This window comes from Phocoena sinus, chromosome 15, assembly GCF_008692025.1.
Source record: "Phocoena sinus isolate mPhoSin1 chromosome 15, mPhoSin1.pri, whole genome shotgun sequence".
Lineage (NCBI taxonomy): Eukaryota > Metazoa > Chordata > Mammalia > Artiodactyla > Phocoenidae > Phocoena > Phocoena sinus.
Genome location: NC_045777.1, coordinates 72444826 through 72467786, shown reverse-complemented (window position 1 = coordinate 72467786; position 22961 = coordinate 72444826). Strand labels below are relative to the sequence as shown.

Below are 22961 nucleotides of genomic sequence, written 5' to 3'. Positions count from 1 at the left end.
CTTGGGGCATGTGCCAGGACTCCCTCTCTCCCCTTCCAGGCCTGGGGACTTTTCCATCCCTTGTCATCACCTCCCCCAAGACCCTCTGCCTCCCACCCTCCTACCCTTCTTAATACACCTTATATTCTTTCACTGTTGGCTTTAATAGCACATTAAACTCAGAGCCCATTTCCATTTAAACTAGTTTTCTTTTCCTCGAGGGCAAAGAAAGGAGGGAGCTTAATTTTTAAATCTTAACTTTAAAAATGTAGCATACAGAAGACAAACATACTTGGTCCTCCCCTCACATAGCTGTGCAATTCAGCTTGGACCCAAACTTGAAGTTAATCACACCTATCCTCCTTCAAAGGCAATTAGGGTCCATTGTTATTCAACTTGAGTGAGAATCTCAACCCTCACTCCAAGCAGTTTAGATCTAAGAATAATTTGGGGCCATATAGAACCAAATAGCTAACCCTGAGCCAGGTAATACTCTAAGAAACTACATGCATAACCTCACAAAAATCATTTCAACAACTCTGTGAGATAAGTATTATTATTGTGTCCATTTTACAGATGGGAAAACTGAGGCACGGAGAAGTTAAGTCACTTATCTAAGGTCCCCCAGTCAGTAAATAGTAGAGGCAGATGTGAGTCCACGTAGTCTGATTGGAGAGCGTGTGATCTCGAACACAGAGCACAGACTCTGAAGTCAGACTATTTCCTCCATCATCTACAGCAAAATTTTAGTGTTCCCTATTCTTCGCAACTTTCTAATGAAAGCAGGCTTTTTCCTTTTTTTAATTTTTCTTTATTTATTTTTGGCTGCGTTGGGTCTTCGTTGCTTTGCACGGGCTTTCTCTAGTTGCGGTGAGCGGGGGCTACTCTTGGTTGCAGTGCACGGGATTCTCACTGCGGTGGCTTCTCTTGTTGCAGAGCACGGGCTCTAGGCGCGCAGGCTTCAGTAGTTGTGGCACGCAGGCTCAGTAGTTGTGGCGCATGGGCTTAGTTGCTCCGCAGCATGTGGGATCTTCCCAGACCAGGGCTCGAACCCACGACCCCTGCACTGGCAGGTGGATTTTTAACCACTGCGCCACCAGGGAAGTATGAAAGCAGGCTGTTTTGTTTTTTTTTTCCCTTTTTTTTCAATTTCAAAATTAAACTCAAAGACCACTGTAAAGAGAGTGTTCCTGTAAAGAAAGGAGTCTCACAGTCTGCTCTAAGGAGACATTTTCTGCCACGGCTTTCAGAGCAGCAAGTGGGCTGAGGGGCTTGGAGTTTGGGGGAAAGGAGACGGGGATCCTTGAACCTTGTGGGGAGCAAGGACATGATGGTAACAGTGGCTCCCATTGACTGGGTCTTCCTAACATGCCAGGCCCTAGGTTAAGTGCTAGATAGATGGGTATATGTAATGTGTATGTTTACATGAGACACACAGTAGAGGTCAAGTTTTTATCCACCGCCCTACTCTACACTTCTAGATTTTTAGAGGGGAGTTTTTTTAGAGATCACTTCATACCTCCTAATTTATAGGTGAGGAATCATTTCGGTTCATTCCTCAACAGCCATGGAAGTTCTGTTCTATGCTGGGCCCCATGCTGAGCTCTTAGGAAAGATAGAAAAGAACAATTCAAGGTGTTAGCAATAGGAATCTCTGGGTGGTAGGAATATAGTGTTACTCTTATTTTTTCTTATCTGTATTTCTGTACTTTCTTTCTTTCTTTCTTGGCCATGCCGTGTGGCTTGTGGGATCTTAGTTCCCTGACCAGGGATCGAACCTGGGCCCTCGGCAGTAAAAGCGCAGAGTCCTAACCACTGGACCACCAGGGAATTCCCTGTATTTTCTTTTTCATAATAAAATAAAAATACGTTCCCCCCCCATTATGCCCCTACATGTACCGTACTCTTTCTCCAGTTTAAATGATTACACACCTCAAAACCCCATGGTGGGAGAAATTCCACTTAAGGAATTCAAGACCTTGTACTAGAGAGGTGTCCTCCTAATTCACATGGCAGCTGCAGCTGCAATCCCATCTGAGCAAATGTCATGACACCCCACTTTCCTCCTCTCAAATCCCCAGTGGGCCCAGGAATTGTCATCTGAACCCAATTTTCCATAACAGTGATTCTCAGTGGGGCCTGAGCATTCAGAAAAGCATAGGGCAGATTTGATTGTCATAATTTCTGAGGCCGCTACAGGCATGCAGTTAGCAGGGCCGAGGGACGGTGGTCATCCTGTAACTCACCAGGCAGCGTCCACAGCAAAGGTCATGCCCAGAACGCCAGTGGACTCCTGTAGGGTGGCCTGGTGGCCTGGGAGGTGTTTGGGCCTGGAAATACTGCCCGACTGGATCATGCCTACCCAGCTGATCAGATCTAACCTCTTGGGAAGTTTGAAAGCCAGACCCAGAAAAAGTGAACTGAAACAGCAGGGGCCATGAGAGCCCATATCAGGAGTCTGGTGGGGGTCACTGTGCTGGGAGTGAATGTACCACTTCTAAGGAACAAGGACGTTCCAGGGACCCCATGACTTCCGTGGGTCTCAAAGGGTATGACCAATGTCCCAGGTGTCTGTGAGGCTCCACCATAAATGCTCAGCAGCTACATGGGATATATAAACCTATGAAAAATCCTACACATTTTTTTCTTTTACTGAAAGTTATTGAATAGGCATAGAGTGGCATTTAAAATATTTTTAAACTACTTCCTCTATTAATGGATATTCTATATACCCTTCCTTATTTTCTTGAAATGTTTTAGGATTCATTCTTTCTGTGGGTTATTTTGGGATAGGTAGCATGCCCTCTGAGAGGGATATTCTTCTATGGAATGTTTGTGGCCTTTTTAATTTTTACAGCTCCAGGTCCCAAGGTCATAACAAGGAATGATTTGAAATTTGTATGAACTGGATCTGAAATCCTCAGAGTTGCCTATAAGTTGAACAGAAAGAAGTAAATTCACATATTTAAGTGTTTGGATAAGTAGACTTTGTGACTGGGGAAGTATTATACCCCTGAACAACATCTAGCTAAATATTTTGTTCAATATATAATTTTTGTTAATTAAAATAATTAACGTTATAGACTCAGAGAGGGAAAGCAATTGGCTCAGAGTCACACAGCAAGTTAGTGCAAAGCTAGAACTACAACTTTGGTTCCTTATCTTGAAGCTCAGTGCTCTTTCCATTCGTTCTCTCCCCATGACTGTTGACTCACAAAGCTATGGGCAAGAAGGAAGTTTGGCTTAAGAGTGAAGCTGGGGGAATTCCCTGGCAATCCAGTAGTTAGGACTCTGCACTTTCAGTGCCGAGGGCCTGGGTTCAATCTCTGGTCCGGGAACTAAGAACCACGCAAGGCACGCAATGTGGCCAAAAATATATATAAGATAAAATTTTAAAAAGAGTGAAGCTGAAAAGAAAAGGAAGATGAAGTAGAGGTCATAACAGGAAGACAAACATCTTAAGGCTTTTTTTTTGTTGTATCAGTATTCTATTGTTGTAGCAAATTACCACATATTTGGTGGCTTAAAATAACATAGATTTATTATCTTACAGTGTTGGAGGTCAGAAGTCCAACATGGGTCTCACTGGGCTAAAATCAAGGGGTAGGGAGTGCTGTGTTCCTTCCAAGGCTCTAGAGGAGGATCCGTTTCCTCACCTTTTCCTGCTTCCGGAGGAACTCCATAGTCCTTGGCTTGCGGTCCCCTTCCCCCTTCTTCAGAGCAGCAATGTTGCATCTCTCTGACCATTCTTCCACAGTTACGTCTCCCTCTGACCATAACCAGAAAAGGTTTTCCAATTTTAAGGACTCGTATGATTACACTGGCCACCTGGATTATCCCGGATAATGTCCCTGTCTCAAGGACTTCAGTTTAATCACATCTGCAGAGTCCCTTCTGCCATGTAAAGTAACAGATTCAGAGGTTGTGGGGATTAGGATGTGGACATTTTAGGACATTAGACAAAGGCCATTATTCTCCCTATCACAGTTATGAAATATCATGCATAGACATTCATATAGAAATAGCTTAACATGATATCATAGAACAAAATACCCTCATAACCACCACCCAGAACCAGAAATAAACATTGCCAGAATCTTGGCAAGAACTCTTCCCTCATTCTTGTTGTTTTGGTTGCATTTGCCTGAAAATTTTTGTCCGTTTATGTGAAACATTTTTGTCACTTTATGTGTTTCCTATAAATTGCTTATAGCTAGATTTTAAAGTCATTTAGTTTCTGCCTTATAATAGGTTAATCAGTCTGTTCATATTTATTGTAATAAACAATATACTTTTTTCTTTCTACCTTATTTTACATTTACTATTTATTTTTCATTAATGTTTTCCTGTTTGCTTTTTTTTTTTAACTTTTGTTGACTTGGTCAAGTTTGTATTTATTGCCATCCACCCTCCCCTTTATTAAGCTGCTAGTGTTTATCTTTTCTTTCCTAGCAATCACAATTATTCTTAAATTGTTGTATCAGTACATGGTAATAATCCTACTCCTTCACCAAAATGTTTTACTTGCCCATTCCCACACAATCTCCTGAAAGATGATACCTTTAGAATGCTGTTGACTTCCCCACTCTCCCTACTCCTGGAGTTTTACTAAGATAGTTTACAGGGTTTTTTTTTTTTTGTTCTAATCTATTATTAGGTTTTCCATTAAAGTTCATGACTTCTGCAAAAGAATCCTTACTTAATACCTAAAGCACAAATTCCCAGTCTATCTCCTACCATTTAAACCAAACTATATATATCGCAAGATTCGTTGCTCACCTCTGCTACCCCATCTCTTCCTCTTGCATTATCATGAGCTCTCAATCACTATTGAGAGAATTTCTTGAGCACTTCCCTCAGATAGGCATGCACATGATCCATGCACTGAATGTTGTAGGCTAGCAGATGTCTTTCTTTTGCCCTGGTTGAGAAGTGACACGATGACTTGCTTTGATTTTTGGGTTACATTCCTTCTCTCTTAGCAGTCTGTATTCTACTGTCTCCTAGCTCATAGGATTGCAGATGGGTGGTCTTAAACTAGTCTGATTCTTGCTCCTTTATAAGTAACCTAGTCTTTCTATCTGGAAGCTTGCAAATTGTAGTGGTTGTTGTTGTCTTCTACCTCTGGAATTTAGGAATTTCATCAGGATATGTCTAGATGTTTATCTTCATTCATGTCAGTCTTTTAATCTTGAGACTCAAATTTCCCTCTCCACCTGTTACTTTTCTCTCCTTTGGGGACTTCTATTATTTGTGTGTTAAGTCTTCTGGATCTGTCCTTCAAATTTACATTTAATGGTATGATTTCTTTTCCCTCGTATTTTTGATGTGTTGTAAGATTTCTTCCAGTATCTTTGAGTCTCTCATTACTGACTGTGCCAATTACCAAGTATGTCTATTTTAATGATAAATTCAGGCATTGAAGAAATAACCACAGAATGGGTCTATGGGCCACCTAGGCCCACTGAATTGGCCTGGAGTTAAGATTCCATCTATCACCTGGCTGCTGTAAGCATCTACTTTGACTGGTGGATCACAGTGGCATTTTGGGTCCCTAGGAATGTGTCCATTAGAGCCAATGTCTAATAACCCATGAAGGGTCTGGATAGTTCCTTTTACCCAGTGCACACCCTAGTAAAACGGCCACAGGTCCCTTTGGGGAAGGCTTAGGGAAAGACTTATGATGAATACTTGCAGCAATGGTACAAGGTCCTTCCTCAAGGAGACTTAGCATCACCCTCAGTTAAGCGACTCTAGGTCTATGATTGACTTGGGTCTGCGAACTAGTGACAGGCTATGATTCTCCACTGTGACAACTCAAATCAGAATTTTGGCTACCAGACCTAGGGTTTCTCCTGTAGATCAAGCAGAAGAGAAACACTTCCAGAATGGTGGAGCGAGGACCTCTGAAAATTCACTCCTTCATAAAAACAAGAAGAACTCTGGCTAAAATGGTCAAAATAAGCTTTTTCAGAACTCTGAAAATTAACCAAAGCCTAGCTACAACCCAAGGAGCATTTACTCCAGAAAAACAGCTGTGCCCTAGTGAGAACAGTGAACTTTGTGCAGTTTTAACTTGCCTTAGTCCCATTCTCCTCTTCACAGGTTCACAGAAACCTTGAAAACTAAAAGCGTCACAACTAAAGGAATTGTGAAAACCAGTGCTTAGTAGCCACAGGAGGGGGAACAGGTTTGAGTCTTCATAACAGCTCCATTCCCAGAGAAGTATCTCTGTTTGGTAGCTCTCTGAAAAGCTCTATTCTCAGAGTTTGTCTTTATTTGACCCGACTCAGAACTCTCCCTGTGCTACAGCCATACCCCTAGGGATATGTTGAAACATCCCTAGTTTAAAACAATCAGTGGCCATTGTTTAATATCACAGCAGCCTGAGATGGTGATACCAGTTTTGGGGTAACAAGAGGCTGGACCTCAATCCCTGGTTGGGGAACTAAGATCCCGCAAACTGTGCAGCACGGCCAAAAAATTAAAAAATAAAAACTTAAAAAAAAAAGAGGCTAGCGACTTCCCTGGTGGCACAGTGGTTAAGGCTCTGCGTTCCCAATGCAGGGGGCCCAGGTTCCATCCCTGGTCAGGGAACTAGATCCCACGTGCATGCTGCAACTAAGAGTTCGTGTGCCACAACTAAGGAGCCCACATGCTGCAACCCCCTAAGGAGCCTATCTACTGCAACTAAGACCCGGCGCAACCAACTAAATAAATAAATATTAAAAAAAAAAAAAGAGGCTGGACCAAAAAAAACACAAAAAAACTTAAAAGGAAAAACTAGGGAATGAAATATCCATAGAGGGCTTTGAAAAGCCCTGACACATTCCTGGGAATCCCTATAAGGTCACAAGCATGAGTAGGGCTGTATGCACTCAGGAAAGACCTGAGAAGACCCTAAGCTCTTACCTCTAGCTGACCTTGATGCTCTGTGCGAGCAGGAAGTGGAAGTTAAAGCAGTGTTCTGCACACACACACACACAGAGCCCCTCAGAAAAGGCTAGGAAATTTATTGGTTGAAGGCATTAGAGGAAATCTCTGTCCAATCATTAGCTGACCACTAAGCAAGCTAATCGAGCACAGACGTCAATGGCCATGCACAAAGAATGCAGTCTTTACAGAATTCATCTAGGAAAGTTCGTAAACAGCAGCAACAACAGCAACAAAGCCTGAGGAGGGCTGGAATCAGATTTTTGGAGTTGCCACCTTATAATATTTAAGATGTCACTGTCAATAAAAAAAATTACGAGACATGCAAAGAAACAGGAAAGTATGGCCCACACAAAGGAAAAAAAGGAGTCAAAAGAAACTGTCCCTGAGGAAGTTATCAGACAAAGTCTTTAAATCAGCTATTATAAATATATTCAAAGAACTAAAGGAAACCATGCCTAAAGAATCAAAAGGAAGTGTGGGAATGATGTCTCACCAAACAGAGACTATTAATAAGCATATAGAAAGATTATATTTATATTAAAAATGTGCATGTATGTATGTGTATACACATGCATACGTATATATATATCTCAAATAGAAATAGAAATTCTGGAGCTCAACAGTACAAAAGTACAATTGAAAGATTCACTAACAGGGCTCAATAGAGGATTTGACTTGGCAGAAGAAAGAATCAACACACTTGAAGACAGGTCAATTGCGATTACTCAGTCTGAGGAATAGAAAGAAAAAAGAATGAAGAAAAAGGAATGGAGCCCCCAGACACCTGTGGGATACCATCAGATGTACTAATATACATATAATGAGAGTCCCAGATGGAGAGAAGTGAAAGGGGCAGAAAGAGTATTTGGGGACTTCCCTGGTGGTGCAGTGGTTAAGAATCTGCCTGCCAATGCAGGGGACACAGGTTCGAGCCCTGCCCCAGGGAGATCCCATATGCCACGGAACAACTAAGCCTGCACACCACAACTACTGAGCCTGCGCTCAGAGCCCACAAGCCACAACTACTGAAGCTTGTGCGCTCTAGGGCCCACGTGCTGCAACTCCTGAGCCCACGTGCTGCAACTACTGAAGTCCTCGCACCTAGAGCCCATGCTCTGCAACGAGAAGCCACCACAATGAGAAGCCCACGCACCACAACTACGAGTAGCCCCTGCTCACTGCAACTAGAGAAAGCCCACATGCAGCAACAAAGACCCAAACACAGCCAAAAAAAAAAAGTATTTGAAGAAATAATTTCCCTGAATTTGATGTTTTAAAAAATTAATCGGGGGCTTCCCTGGTGGCACAGTGGTTGAGAATCTGCCTGCCAATGCAGGGGACACGGGTTCGAGCCCTGTTCTGGGAAGATCCCACATGCCACGGAGCAGCTAAGCCCGTGAGCCACAACTACTGAGCCCGCGCGTCTGGAGCCTGTGCTCTGCAACAAGAGAGGCCACAATAGTGAGAGACCCACGCACCATGATGAAGAGCGGCTCCCCCCCCCCGCCACAACTAGAGAAAGCCCTCGCACAGAAATGAAGACCCAACACAGCCATACATACATACATACATAAAATAAATATTAAAAAAAAAATTAATGGGGGCTTCCCTGGTGGTGCAGTGGTTAAGAATCCACCTGCCAACCCAGGGGACGCAGGTTCAAGCCCTGGTCGGGAAGATCCCACATGCCACAGAGCAACTAAGCCTGTGCACCACAACTGCTGAGCCTGCACTCTACAGCCCACGAGCCACAACTGCTGAGCTCACATGACATAACTACTGAAGCCTGCACATCTAGAGCCCATGCTCCGCAACAAGAGAAGCCACTGCAATGAGAAGCCCGCGTACTGCAACAAAGAGTAGCCCCCTCTCGCCGCAACTAGAGAAAACCCGTGCACAGCAACAAAGGCCCAACACAGCCAAAAATAAATAAATTAAATAAATAAATTAAAAAATTAATCTACACAGCCAAGAAGCTCAAAGTAGGATAAACTGAGAGATTCATATCTAGACATATCATAATCAAACTGTTGAAAGACAGAATACTGAAAGCAGCAAGAGAAAAAACAAATCATCATGTACAAGGGATCTTCCATAAGATCAACAGCTAACTTCTTATCAGAAACTATGGAGGCCAGAATACAGTGAGATAACATATGCAAAGTGCTGAAAGAACAAAACTGTCAAAACCAAGAAATCTATACCCAGCAAAACAATCCTTCAAAAAAATAAAGGAGAAATTAAGACATTCCCAGATGAACAAAAATGAAGAGAATTTGTTCCTAGCAGACCTACCTTATAAGAAATTCAGAGGGACTCCTTCAGGCTAAAATGAAAGGACTAGACAGTAACTCAAATCCACATGAGGAAATAAAGAACATCAATAATGGAAACTATATAAGTATATAGAAAAGACAGTATAAATATATTTTGTTTATAATTTTTATATTTTAAAGACAGCTGCAAACATTGTAAAACAATATACCCCAATAAAATTTAAAAAAGACAACTGCAAAAAGCAATAATTGTAAAACTGTGTTTATGGGCTTATAATAAATAAAGATGTAACAGGTATGACAATAATAGCACAAAGGGGACTTCCCTAGTGGTGCAGTGGTTAAGAATCCGCTTGCCAATGCAGGGTTCATGGGTTTGACCCCTGGTTCAGGAAGATCCCTCATGCTGCAGAGCAACTAAGCCCGTTCATCACAACTACTGGCCTGCGCTCTAGAGCCCGCGAGCCAGAACTACAGAGGCCTGCGAGCCACAGCTACAGAAGCCCACGCACTGAGAGCCCATGCTCCGCAACAAGAGAAGCCACCGCAATGAGAAGCCCATGTACCACAACGAAGAGTAACCCCTGCTCACTGCAACTAGAGAAAGCCCACGCTCAGCAATGAAGACCCAAAGCAGCCAAAGATAAATAAGTAAATAAATAAATAAATTTAAAAAAAAATAGTAGCGCAAAGGAGGAGTGAGAGAAGGGAGCTATATAGGAGCAAGTTTTTATATACTACTGAAATTAAGTTGGCATTAACATGAACTAGATTGTTTTTTTTTAAATAAATTTATTTTATTTATTTATTTTTGGCTGCATTGGGTCTTCGTTGCTGCATGCGGGCTTTCTCTAGTTGCAGTGAATGGGGACTACTCTTCATTGTGGCACACAGTCTTCTCATTGCGGTGGCTTCTCTTGTTGCAGAGCGTGGGCTCTAGGCACATGGGCTTCAGTAGTTGTGGCACGTGGGCTCAGTAGTTGTGGCTTGCAGGCTCTAGAGCACAGGCTCAGTAGTTGTAGTGTGTGGGCTTAGTTGCTCTGCGGCATGTGGGATCCTCCCAGACCAGGGCTCAAACCTGTGTCCCCTGCATTGGCAGGCGGATTCTTAACCACTGCACCACCAGAGAAGCCCAACTAGATTGTTTTAAGTAGAGATGTTAATTGTAATTCCCAGGGAAACCACTAAAAAAGTAACTCAAAAGAACAGAATAAAACAACAAGGGAATTAAAATGGAATACTAGAAAATATTTAACACAAAAAGAAAGTGGTAGTGGAGAAACATAGGAACAAAAAAGAAAAGAATTATAAATAACAAATAGCCAAATGACAGATATAAATCCTATCTATTAGCAATTGCATTAAATGTAAATGGACTAAACATTGCAGTCAAAAGATAGAGATTGGCAGAATAGATTTTAAAAACCCAGCGTGATCCAACTATATGCTCTCTTTATAATCAATGACATCAATAGGTTGAAAGTAAAAGGATAAAAAAAGATATGCTATGCAAAAGCAACTATAAGAGATGTGGAGTGGCTATACTAATTACCAGACAAAACAGAATTTAAAACAAAACTTGTTACTAGAGACAAAAGACATTTTACAATGATAAAAAGGTTGATCCCTCAGGAAGACATAATAATTATAAACATATAAGTACCTAAAAACAGAACCCCAAAATACATGAAACAAAACCTGACATAATTGAGGGGAGAAATAGACAATTCAACAATAATAGTTGGAGACTTTAATACTGTACTTTCAATAATGGATGAAATAACTGGATAGAAGGTCAAGAAGGAAATAAATCCAGCAGTTGTGGAGTAGGTTTCCCATTTATTTCATTGCTAGGGACAGTGAACAAATACCATTGCCAAAGATCTCTGCTAGCCAAGAAATCAGATTGCCTGGTGGTCCCTGCTGCCCTTTACAGTTAATGTGTCCACCTTATCTGGATCCCATGATACCCACCGATAGCAGGGAGTCCAAATAAATGGTGATACCCCCTACAGTCATACCTGGCCTACAAAGAAGAATAACCAGAGAGCTTTTCAAGCATGGAGATGCTCCCTTCAGTGTTTTAGCAAAGGAATTGTCTCTGGGTCCTCTCACTGACTACAGTTGACAGATTACACATGATAAATCAGTCTTATCACCCAAGCCTTTGGATTCTCTCTTCTATGTGATGCCAGGAGAACTCTAGTATCTCAACTTCACTAAATTTCAGTCAGCTAACCAAATAACTTCTCAGTGCCAACTTCAGGTGTGTGAGCTAGCACATTAAATCTGGGATCTTTAGTAAATACACCCATATAAGTGAATGTGGCCCTATCTAGTGTTATACTCTACCCTCATTGGTCTAACACCCTTAGAATCCATTCTCACACACTCCTTAGGTTTCTGCCAACATATTAGCAATGTATTGCTATTCTTTTGATGTGTAAGCTGTTTCTTCCTGGATCATGGTGTGTACCTGTCTTCCTGAAATGTGTTGGGACTTGAGCCTTGTTAAAAGGCTTAGAGGCAACAGGGTAGTTGTGGTGAATTTTGAGTGGAATGAGCACCCCCTTTCAAGGCATTTGCCCCAGGTGAGGTTTTCACAGGGTCTTCAGACAGAGAACAGCGAGTCTCATCAAACACAGAAGAGCAAGCTACTTCCACCGGCAAAGGAGACTCAGAATGACTTGGGAGTCCACTATTGTCTGCTTCATCTGATTCCAACCAGATGCACCCTTTCGAATTTCTGGACCTTATCCTTTCCTGATTGATACCCTAGTTTTCCCATGACAGATTTGATAAGAGTGTGAATTCAACTGTCCTTATAAATCATCAACTTACACAATTAAATTTTGTGTTTGACTTTTAGCAATATCAGCCCTGGGTCTACATAATTAAAAGATAGTTTTAGGACTGTCGTGTAAGTATCCTGGTTCTCAGATTGTGACTTGTGCTGGAAGTGAAGAGACCCGAGTTTGTCATTTTCTCTCTGTAATCACCCAAGTGCACTGCAAAGAATCCATCCTACACCACAGGTCTGAGTTAGTACTACTGCTGTAGGAGTCAAGGGCAGCAGCCAGTTGGGCTCCCAAGGCATGAGCTTCAGTTGGCATCTCATCACAATCAACCACAGGCAACAGTTTGATTAACTGTGATGCCACTGCATACCGTGGATTGCTAGCATCCCATTTCCCATTGGTTAGGAGCTCCGCACTGTGCTCAAACTCAAGGGTATGACCATATCATTGCAAAATCCCATCTTTGTGAGTCTTTCTCCTGGGACCATCCCAGTACCAATTATTATATCAATCAAGGTCTAACCAGGAGAGAGAAGCCACAATGGGAAAGTTTAACATAAACAATTATTAACAGGGGATTGGAATAATAGGGAATCGGCTAATTAGAGCTAAAGACAATTCTAAAGAATACAGAAACAGAGGTGTTAAGATCAGCTACTCTCTCTAGGACTGAGATAGAGAGCCCAAGGAAGAGTCCTCTCCCACCAGGCTGAGATCCAGACTTCACTTGAAAGGGCATGGCAGAGAAGTCGCTGACTGCCTCACCAATGGGACTTCCTGGAAATTTGCCCTCTGGGGTGTCATGCATGAAATTTCATGTCATGCATGAAATTTGCCCTCATGGGGTTCCAGCACTGCTGGAACCAAGATTGTAGGAAGTGTTCCGTACAGGAACCCAGTGCTGGAGAGAGCTTTGCCAGTACAGGGATCAAGCACTCTATAAAGTCATACCATTGTGCAGTCAAGAGCCAGATGTATAATCAGGGAGAGCCCAGTGCTGGAGAAAGCCGCACCAAGAATCAAGCACTGTTGTCGTTAGAGAAGGTGCACTCGCTAAGAGCAGAGTGCTGGAGAAAACCAGACTGCTACCAAAGTCAAGTGCTGGAGAAAGCTTGCTCTGCCGGAGATCAGTGCTAGAGAAAGCCTCGTGAGGTGCACAAGAAGTCTGAAGCGTCAAGAGTCCACTCACTGCAAAGTCAGCTTGTGGTCTGGGGTCTGTGGTGACCACGTGGGAGTAGAGAGGGTGCGGCAAGGTGGTTGCAAGTTGCGGGCTGCGAGCTCCTCAGAGGACTCCTCACTCACACGCATCTAAGGCAGGGAACCACTGGATGTGCCCCTGCAAAACTGCAGCAAGCGCAAGAAAAAAACCAAACCTCGACAGGACCAGAGCCAGGAAAAGCATCCCCTTCCTCTTTCAATGTCCCTCTAGCGCCCTCTACTGACAAAGCTTAACTGCCAGGAGAAACGCATTAACAGTTCAGTCCAGTATCTCAGAGCAGATACTAGAGCCTGAATTTGGAGCTGAGAGGCAATAAATTGAAAACTGTCTTAGTGGCAGAATCCCCACATAGGGTCTCTGACCCACAGACTGGGGACCAATATGGCAAGGAGGGCTAAGTGAAAGTCCCACTTCCTACAAAGACAGCAAACCAGTAAAAATACCGCATCCCTGGGAGAAGTGCAGAGATTCATGCCAAAGAATTGAAAGAAGCAGGGGTAGTGAGACCTATCACATACCCATTTAACCCACCAGTCTCTCCTGTGCAGGAGTCAGATGGAAAATGACGGTGGACCTTCATGAACTTAATCAGGTGACACTTCCAAATGCAGCTGCTGTCCCAAATTTAGTACCTTTCCCCTGGTATTTGGTATGCAGCTATCAACTTGGTTTTTCTTCCATACCAGTATGCAAGGTCCACCAGAGCAGTTTCATTTTTAGCTGGCAAGGCCACCATGTAACTTCAGGTGGCCTCAGGGCTCTGCCGTAATAGAGTCTGCAAAGATCTTAATCATTAACATCCCACAAAACACCACACTGGTCCACTATATTGACAACATTACTGGATCTGATGGGCAGCAAGTAACAAGTACTTTAATTGCCCTAATAAGACATATGCAATCTAGAAAGTGGGAGATAAGCCCCACTAAAGATTCCGTGAAGTTTCTGGAGATGCAGTGGCCTAGAGTATGAAAAGGTATCTCCTCCAAGGTGAAAGACAAGTTGCTCCTCATACAACCTACTCCCCCTAAAAGAGGCCCAGTGCTTGGTAGGCCTATTTGGATTTTGGAGGCAGTGTATCTCATCGATAGAGTCACCTGGGAGGTGCCAGTTTTGAGTAGGGACAGGAGCAAGAGGAGGCTCTGTGACATGTTCAGGCTGCATTACAGCTGCCCTATCTCTTGGTATTTGTGATCCCCCAGAGCCAGTGATACTCCAGCAAGCACCAAAAGCAGAATCAAAGCACAGACTCATAGGACTTTTGATAAGTGTAGGCTCTTTTCTATAGATAACTCTTCGGCTTTTCAGCAACAGTCTCTGGCTTGCTATTGGGACTTGGTAGGAACCGACCACCTAACAAGGTAACATCAGGTGACCATGCAACCTGAGCTTCTCATCGTGAATGGGGTGTCGTCTGACCAACCCAACCACGAGGTTGGCTGTGCACAGCAGCAATCTATCATAACTTGATATAAGAGACCAGGCTTGGAAAGGTCCAGAAGGTGCGAGCCATTTACAGGACCAGGTGGCTCCTGTTGCATGGTCTTCTCTCCCTCAGTCACTGGCTATGACTTTCTGGGGTGTCCCTTACACCCAGCTGACTGATGAAGACTCAAGCCTGTTTACAGATGGGTCTGGCTGATAGGCCGTTATGACCTGACAGTGGACAGCTACAGCCCCCGCCCGCCAGCTGGGTGAACCTGGAGGACAGTGGTGGAGAAAAGTCCTCACGGTGGACAGAACGTCGAGCAGTGCGTTTTGGCTGTTGACTATGTCCGGCATGAGAAATGGCCAGAAGTACGGACCTATGCTAATTCATGTGTCAGATAGGATTTCCTTCCTTTTCAAGGCTGAATGATATTCCACTGCATGTATATACCACATTTTGTTTATCCATCCATCTGTTGTTTCTATCCCTTGACTATTGTGAATAATGCTGCTATAAACAGGGGTGTTCAAATATGTTTTTTGAGACTCTGCTTTCAATTCGTTTGGATATATACCCAGTAGCAGTGGAATTGCTGGATCTTTTTTGAGGGCCCACCATACTATTTTCCATAGCAGCGGCACCATTTTACATTTCCACCAACAGTGAACAAGGGTTTCAATTTCTCCACATCCTCACCAACATTTATTTTCTGTTTGTTTTTTTTTTTTAATAGTAGCCATCCTAATGAGTGTGAGGTGGCATCTCGTGGTTTTGATTTGCATTTTACTAATAATTAGTGATGTTGAGCATCTTTTCATATGCTTGCTGGTCAGTTTGTGTATGTTCTTTCGAGAAGTGTCTTTTCAAGTTTTTTGCCCATTTTTCAGTCGGGTTGTTTGTTTTATTGTTTTTATATTGTGGGAGTTCTTTAGATAGCCTGAATGTTAATCGCTTATCATAGAATCCAGGGATCTTTTTGATGAGACCTGTAGATCGGTATTTTTTAAAGCTCCTTCGCGTGTCCTCTCTTAGGAAATGAGACAGTGTGTTTAAGTTAGTTCTCATCAGGACAAATGGGTATATCATCCTATAGGAATAGAGCGTTGAAATTTCCTACCTGGTTACTATATGTATCCATCAGTGCTGTCCAGTCATGGTAACCCTGCTCTTCCAGGGTCACTGGACTCACAGTTCCCTGGGTCTATTCTTTTCTCCTTGCACAGATAGAAATGAGTTCATATTTATGCCTTATAAATAGAGGAAGAATAGAAGAAACAAAATTTCCATATATTAACACTCTCCTACTTATAAAAAGCACCAAGATTATACATCTCTCTTCTCATCACCTTTCTTTATCTAAGAAAGGTAGTACAACTACGTTTTTGAAGACTTGATATTAACTATACTTTGGGGTAGCTTAGGGTCTCACAGCCTTTCCCAGATATTTCCCTTAAGCATAACGATCGTCATATTTTTTAGGGTGCTCAAATCGTTACGGGTTGGACAGTGGCCGTGCATTTACTGAGTGTCTTTCTCTTTGTAACACTGCCCCTGACATCCTTGAAAATATCCTTGCTTTCTGGCCTCAACAGGTGGCTTGTAGACCCATCCTGATTTTTCTTGTATCAAGAAATGGAATCTACTACCCTCCTAGGACTCCTGGTTATTTTAATGGTAAATAATATGACACCAACATCTGGGCATTAGGGGTATACATGAGAGTTAGTAGCGGGGTACTGGACCTCACCTGGGAGAAAGAAGTGTTCTTTCAGGTACAGGTTTTTTGGGTTTTGTTTGTTTTGTTTTTTGTTTTTGTTTTTTGCTGTGCGGGGCAGCTTGTGGGATCTTAGTTCCCCAACCAAGGACTAACCGGGGCCTTCGGCAGTGAAAGTGTGGAGTGCTAGTCACTGGACCGCCAGGGAAGTCCCCATCACAGGTTTATATTGATCTTTCCAATTTAACATATTGCTGCTGTGCCCTGCCTTCCTGACAGTCTGTAGCTACCGTGATGCTGCCCTATTATCCCCACCCGATAGCTGAACAAACTAAGACTTTGTAAGAGGTTATGTAACTTGCCTGAAATCACACTGCAAATAAGTGTAGAGCTGCCTGGCTCTATTAAATTTCAGAAACTGAGCTCCCACAGGGCCCAGCCTCCACCTCTGCCCGCTGTCAGAAATACATCGTTTACAAAGACTTTCCACCAAGTTGCCCCGTTTAGAACTCCCAAGGCAGGGTCTTCCTGGTCTTGGCTGGGTTGAGGAGAAGAGAAAACACTACAGCTTCTTCTTTCTTCACTGCAGGATTCAGGAGTGAGGATGACCAGGAGAGCCCTCCACGAGAAAGGCCTGAAAACAGAGCCCCTCAGGCGGCTCCTTCCCAGGAGGGGCCTCCGGACAAACGCCCGGCCCAGTTCTGCGGTGCCTCAGGACCCCAGAGCTCCCGTGGGAGGAAGCAAGGCCCCGAGGGCACCGAGGACGACCCCCCAGGGGAAGGGGAGGTGAGCTGGCTCCCCAGGCAAGGCGAGGCCCTTAGGCTTCCCTTGGCCGCCCCAAGATCCAGCCACCCACCCGTGCCCCCCGAGGGTGCAGAGAGCTTCCCAGCTCCACAGCCACCGCGGGATCATTGGGGGCGAGTGGCCCCAGCCTGACCCGAACCTAAGGCCATAGCACCCGTCTGGCTCGCCACTGACACCGGCTCAGAGCGGGCTCGACGACACCCCAAGTGTGGGAAGGGCTTCGGGCACAATCGTACCACATCGAGCGCCTGAGGACGCATCGCAGCCAGAGGGTCCGGAGTGCTGGATGCGCGCCCGGCCTCCACCCCGGGAGGGGCTGCGCGGGAAGCACCCGGGCCTCCGCCAGCCTCCGGCCGAGGCCCGGGGAGGCAGCACAAGCGCAGAGACCCTGCGTCACACGCCCATCTCTCCACCCCCTCCCTACTGCCTCCCCGAAGGCCTACGGATGCCCCACCTGCGGGTGGGTTCCGTTGATCCCTGGAGGACCTGCAGCAAGACCACCTGGCGGGGCCAGCCTCGCCAGTTCCCCGGGAGCCCACGGGGCCGGAAGCCTTCCCTTCCCGCCCAGGCGCCCGCCTCGCCCACGTGGGGATGCGGAAGGTGGCCTGGGCTGGCTGGCGGGGAGCTCATGAAGCTTCTGAGCCGCCCCCAGCAGACCCCACCTGGAGAAGGTCCGGGGCAAGTGAGCCCTTTGCGCGGTTCCAATGGACGTCACCGAGTTCTTGCTTGTGCACTCCACTGCTGGGCCCGTCGTACTACGAAATAATCACGTCTCCCATTGGTTGAGGGCTTACTCCGTGCCAGGCTTTGTGATTTATGGGAATGACCTCATTCAATCCTCACCACACTCCTGTGCCATTGGGGTTCTCATTATCAGCATTTTACAGAAGGAGAAACTGAGTCTCAGAGAGGTTAAGGGACCGGCCCAAAGTCACACAGCCAGTATGTGGCAGAACCAGCATTCAGACCCAGGTCTGCCTGCCTGACTCCACAGCCCCGCCCCACGGCACTGCTTCTCCTGCCAGTACACGAGTGAAGGGTGCAGGTTTGACAGGTCATCTACTTATGAAGCATTCATTTTTCTCGTGATAATTACATAAAACACTTTTTATACTAAAGTGAGCAGATACTCCCAGGAATGAAAGTGAATATTTGTGCCAAGATTGAAATGCAACTTGAGACGCCGGAGATATTCCATATGCCAAGGTCAAGGCTTCAGGCTCAGCCCCCGACTCCCTGAACCGACCTCTTCTCAGACCTCTGCCTTTGGAGGGATGTTGACCAGGGAAGCTCTGCTGCAGGGCCAGCTTCTGTGCGGAACCTTCCTGGAGGCCAAGAAAGATGGCCTCTCCCCAGTTTGCCATCCCACTGAATTGCTTAGGAAGGTCATCGAGTTTCTCTGGGCTAAGGTTTCTAAATTCCCAACACATATATCAATCTAGGACTGGGGACTGAAAAATTGGAATTCTTAGGAATTCCTGAAGTCATGTTATTCTGTATTTTTCATAACTTTCTATATTTTTTTAATAAATAAGAAATAAACATTTAGTAGTAGTTACAAAGAACTGTAGGCTATAGCAAATATTCAAAACCAGGAAAATACCAGAGAACATTACTGGGTAGTATTTGGATAACAAAATGTTTAAACCTTCAACAGGATCAACTACACTACACAGAGCCATGTGTTGAAATTGCCAATTTAAGGACTTGTTTCTAAAACTTTTGACTTCTCAGAACATCATTCATAGGATTTGTATAAGATATACAAGTAAACAGGTTAATATTTTAATCTGTGAGAATGACTCACTGTTAACAACAAGTAGGGCCACGAATACGTTTTTTATTTGTTTGTTTGTGGTGGCTTGTGGGATCCTAGTTCCCCGACCAGGGATTGAACCCAGGCCCTCAGCAGTGAAAGCATGGGGTCCTAATCACTGGACCGCCAGGGAATTCCCACGAATACGTTTTTTACATGGCAACAGCTACAAAAAAAAATGACTGATTAGTTGTGATCACTTATCTCCTATGTACTTCGGTCCCAAGTTCCAGAAATGTCTACCTTAACCTTGGACTCTGTCAGCGTTTCATTCTTGTGCCGTGCTTTTTACTTGACATCAGTGTATTCCTTCAAACCAGGAATTCCGCGATGTTTATTGTTAAGCATTCGTTCTCACAGGAGAATTATAATAGTTTTTCCTGTTTTCCCAATTTTTTTTTTTTTTTTGCGGTACGCGGGCCTCTCACTGCTGTGGCCTCTCCCGTTGCGGAGCACAGGCTCCGGACGCGCAGGCTCAGCGGTCATGGCTCACGGGCCCAGCCGCTCCGCGGCATGTGGGATCTTCCCGGACCGGGGCAGGAACCCGTGTCCCCTGCATCAGCAGGCGGACTCTCAACCACTGCGCCACCAGGGAAGCCCCCAATTTCTTGACTGATTGTTCTTGGGATTCAGAAAAACACAAATTTCAGGACTTCCCTGGAAGTTTTGCATGCTGCGTGGTGCGGCCAAAAACAAAAAACACAAATTTCCTGAAAATGGTCGGGAAGGACTTCCTGCATCAAAATACTCTTCTGAGCTGAGTAGGGTTGGCAAGGCAAATATCCTGCAGAAATAATTCTCCTGTATAGCATAAAGCCCAGTCACTGAAGTTTCATGGTTTCAGGAACCTCAGAGTCAGAAGATCCAATTATGGATTCCAGCTCTGCCAGTTCCTGGTTGTGAGACCTTGGGCAAGTCACTTTACCTCTCTGAGCTTCAATCTAATGGATAGAATGCTACCTGCGAAATAACATGCTTGCTTTGTGAGGCGGTACTGAAGAAGGGTTAAAAGTGTGGCTTTGGAGTCAGACAGTCTGAGGTTTGAATCCACTGCTTACTACCTCTTTGATCTGGGGCAAGGTCTAACCACTCTAAGCCCCATTTTTTTCTCTTCTGTAAAATGGAAAAACTGATTGAACCCATTTCATAGGATTTTGGTGAGTTCAAATGAGATCACCTATAAAAACACTTAACACAGAGCATGGTACATTGTGAATCCTTGATGCGTGTGGACCAGTATAGTTATTATCTGCTGTATCTACTACCTCACAGGGCAGTTGTGAGGATGAAAGGGAGGTTATATTGTGGAAGTGCTTTCTAAGCTGTGAAATGGTCATCCACACACTTCCCTTTCCTTCAGAGATGAGATGGCCAGAAGCTCCTGGCAGACATCAGTGGTTTCTCCCAGTAAGGAGCCCAAGAATACCTACCTGTACCCACAGAAGGTAGCTGTGTTGAGGAGGCAGTGTCACCATGGTTACCTGGGAAAGAAGGTTTAATTGCAATCGGGTAGGCAAACTCCAGCATCATCTGACTGTGGGCACACTTTGGGGAAAGCCAGTTTTCAGAAGGAAGCTTTGGAGAAAGGACAATATTCAACAGAGCCTGCCCACCATAGGTTTGTTTAATAGGGATCGAATCAAGAGAAGGGGGCGTGTAATAGAAGGTGGTGAGGGGCTGTTGGACTGTTGTCTGAAGCCCTCTTATTGGCTGAACTTAGGAAACAATTCTATAAGCCGGAACCAGTGCATCCTGCTCCTGCCATGTGTGCACTTATGATGCGCATTCATTCTTAGGCTGTGGACAAAACACGAATCAAAGGGCTCTCCAAAGATGATCTTGTGTAATCCTGACAGCAGCCCCATAAAGTAAATACTAGCATTACTCCCGTTCTGTAGCTGAGGGCTTGGAGTCTGGGAAAGTTAAGTCCATCGCCCAAAGTCACATAGCCTATATGTTGTGGAGTCAAGATTCAGACCAAGTCCAAACCCTTAGCCTCCGCCAGGCTTCCTCAACTCAGCGGGTGCCAGATGCTGAGCTTGAACAAGGAAGAAGGAAACACAGACGTATAGGATTTAGTGCCTCAAGTGGCCTCCTCTCTTGCCTTCTGTAACAACTCTCTCTCCCGATACTATGCCTACTTTTCTGGACACTGTTTCTTTGCTTCCAGGGATGTTTTTCTCTGCTTAGCCCTTAAGTCCAGGTTTTCTGGGCCCCATCCTTGGACTCTTTTCTTTTGTATAGGACGATGAGAGATCTTTATGTCCACAGTTTCAGCTGCCAGTCATCTCTCCTATTTTTAATTTTTTTTATTATATTTTTTTAATTCTTTGGCTGCATCATGCGATTTGTGGGATCTTAGTTCCCTGACCAGGGATCGAACCTGGGCCCTCGGCAGTGAAAGCGCAGAGTCCTAACCACTGGACCGCCAGGGAATTCCCCATCTCTCCTTCTAATCCAGACCGCCCCTCTGAGCACCAGCTCAATCCAGCCAACTGCCTCCTTGACATCCCCTCTGACGTTCCAGCCTCCCAACCAAATTCATCCTCACCCCCTTAATATGCCTCGCCTCCTGAGTTCCCCTTCCTCCTTACCATGGCCTCCTAGTTTCAAATACTGGTGTAGTGGTGAGGAACCCTAGAAGTCTTCCTAGATAAAGCCTCTTGAGTCAGTTCTTGGGGCTGAAGAGGGACTGTGGGGTGTGTGCTTTGAGAGCTGCCATGGGTTTGGCGGTGAACTTGGAGGGTAGAATGCATCGTTTAATCAGCTGTCTGCTAAGTGCCCGGCAGTGGGCCTGGTCTAATAGCAGGGGTGGAGGACACAATCATGAATGAAACAGACAGGATCCCTGGCTTCAGGGAGCTTTCAGAGAAGACGGACCTCAAGCAATCCTCCCCAAATACCAGCTCTTACAAACTGTGACAAGTATCATGAAGGAAACGTTCAAGGTGCTATGAAAGAACGTGGTAAATCTATATTGGGTGGGGGGAGGGGGGTCAAAGGCCATTTGGAGAAAGTGACAATTACTATATTCCTGAGAACTGAGTTGAGGGAAGAGAATTCCACATAGAAGCAACCGTAGGTACACACACAAAGACCCAGAGGTGGACAAGAATGCGGTGTGTTGGGAAAACTGAAAGGCAACTCGTGTCTATGGCTCTGAGTATGCTGGGGCATGTGGGCAAGACAAGACTGGCCTGGTTGGCTGGGGACGGTGGCAGGTGCCTTGTGGGCCATGGTCAGGAGCCTGGATTTTTTGGTTTAACTTTTTATTTGGAAATAATTTTGAAGTTACAGAAAAATACGAAGGGCATCCGTATGTCCTCTACTCCAAACTCATCTGTTAAAAATTACTTGTTCTCCCTCTATATGTAGTATATACACGTGACTTTTATTCTGAACTATTTGAGAATAAGTTGCATACATCTTGTTCTCTTACCCTTAAATTCTTAGAATTTCCTGCCCCAGTGCAGTACAGTTATCCACTTCACTAAATTTAACATTGATGCAATATGGTACCTAATTTACCATTCACTTTGTCAATTGTCTCAATAATATCCTTGATGTAGTATTTTCCCCTCTAGTCCAGAATCCAGGCTAGAAACGATGTATTGCATTAAATTGTCATTTCTCTTTAGTCTCCTTTAATCTGGAATAGTTAGCCTTTGTCTTTTATGACATTGACATGGTAGAAAAATGCCGTCTTCCCCTTTAATAGAATGTTCCTCATTTGAGCTTTGTCTACTGTTTCTTCATTATCATATATGGGTTAAGAATTCCCGGCCGGAAGACTGCATAAATGTTGTCGTATCCTTCTCAGTGTGACAGCAAGAGGCACACAATGTCTGTCTACTCCTTAGTGATTTTGTCTGATTTCTCCAATCTCTAGTTAAAATTTTTCCCTCATAACTGATAAGCCGTCAGGGAGATACATTACAACCATGCAGCTACCCTATTCCATAGATTATTAAGTAGATGAGATTGACTATC

The 22961-nt window shown here is 44.5% G+C and overlaps 1 protein-coding gene and 1 non-coding gene across 2 annotated transcripts in view; one reads left to right on the top strand and one right to left on the bottom strand.

Moving 5' to 3' along the window:
* Window positions 1-19414, top strand: part of BCL7C (BAF chromatin remodeling complex subunit BCL7C) — a 34932-nt gene extending 15518 nt beyond the window's left edge. Inside the window, exon 6 of the mRNA XM_032605958.1 lies at window positions 16941-19414. Within this exon, the coding sequence (XP_032461849.1) occupies window positions 16941-17141 (201 nt within the window). The 3' untranslated portion in view covers window positions 17142-19414. The remainder of the gene's footprint in view (window positions 1-16940) is intronic.
* Window positions 1737-1809, bottom strand: TRNAK-UUU. The gene has a single exon. It is a non-coding gene; the product is annotated as a tRNA-Lys (tRNA).
* Window positions 19415-22961: the final 3547 nt, after the last annotated feature.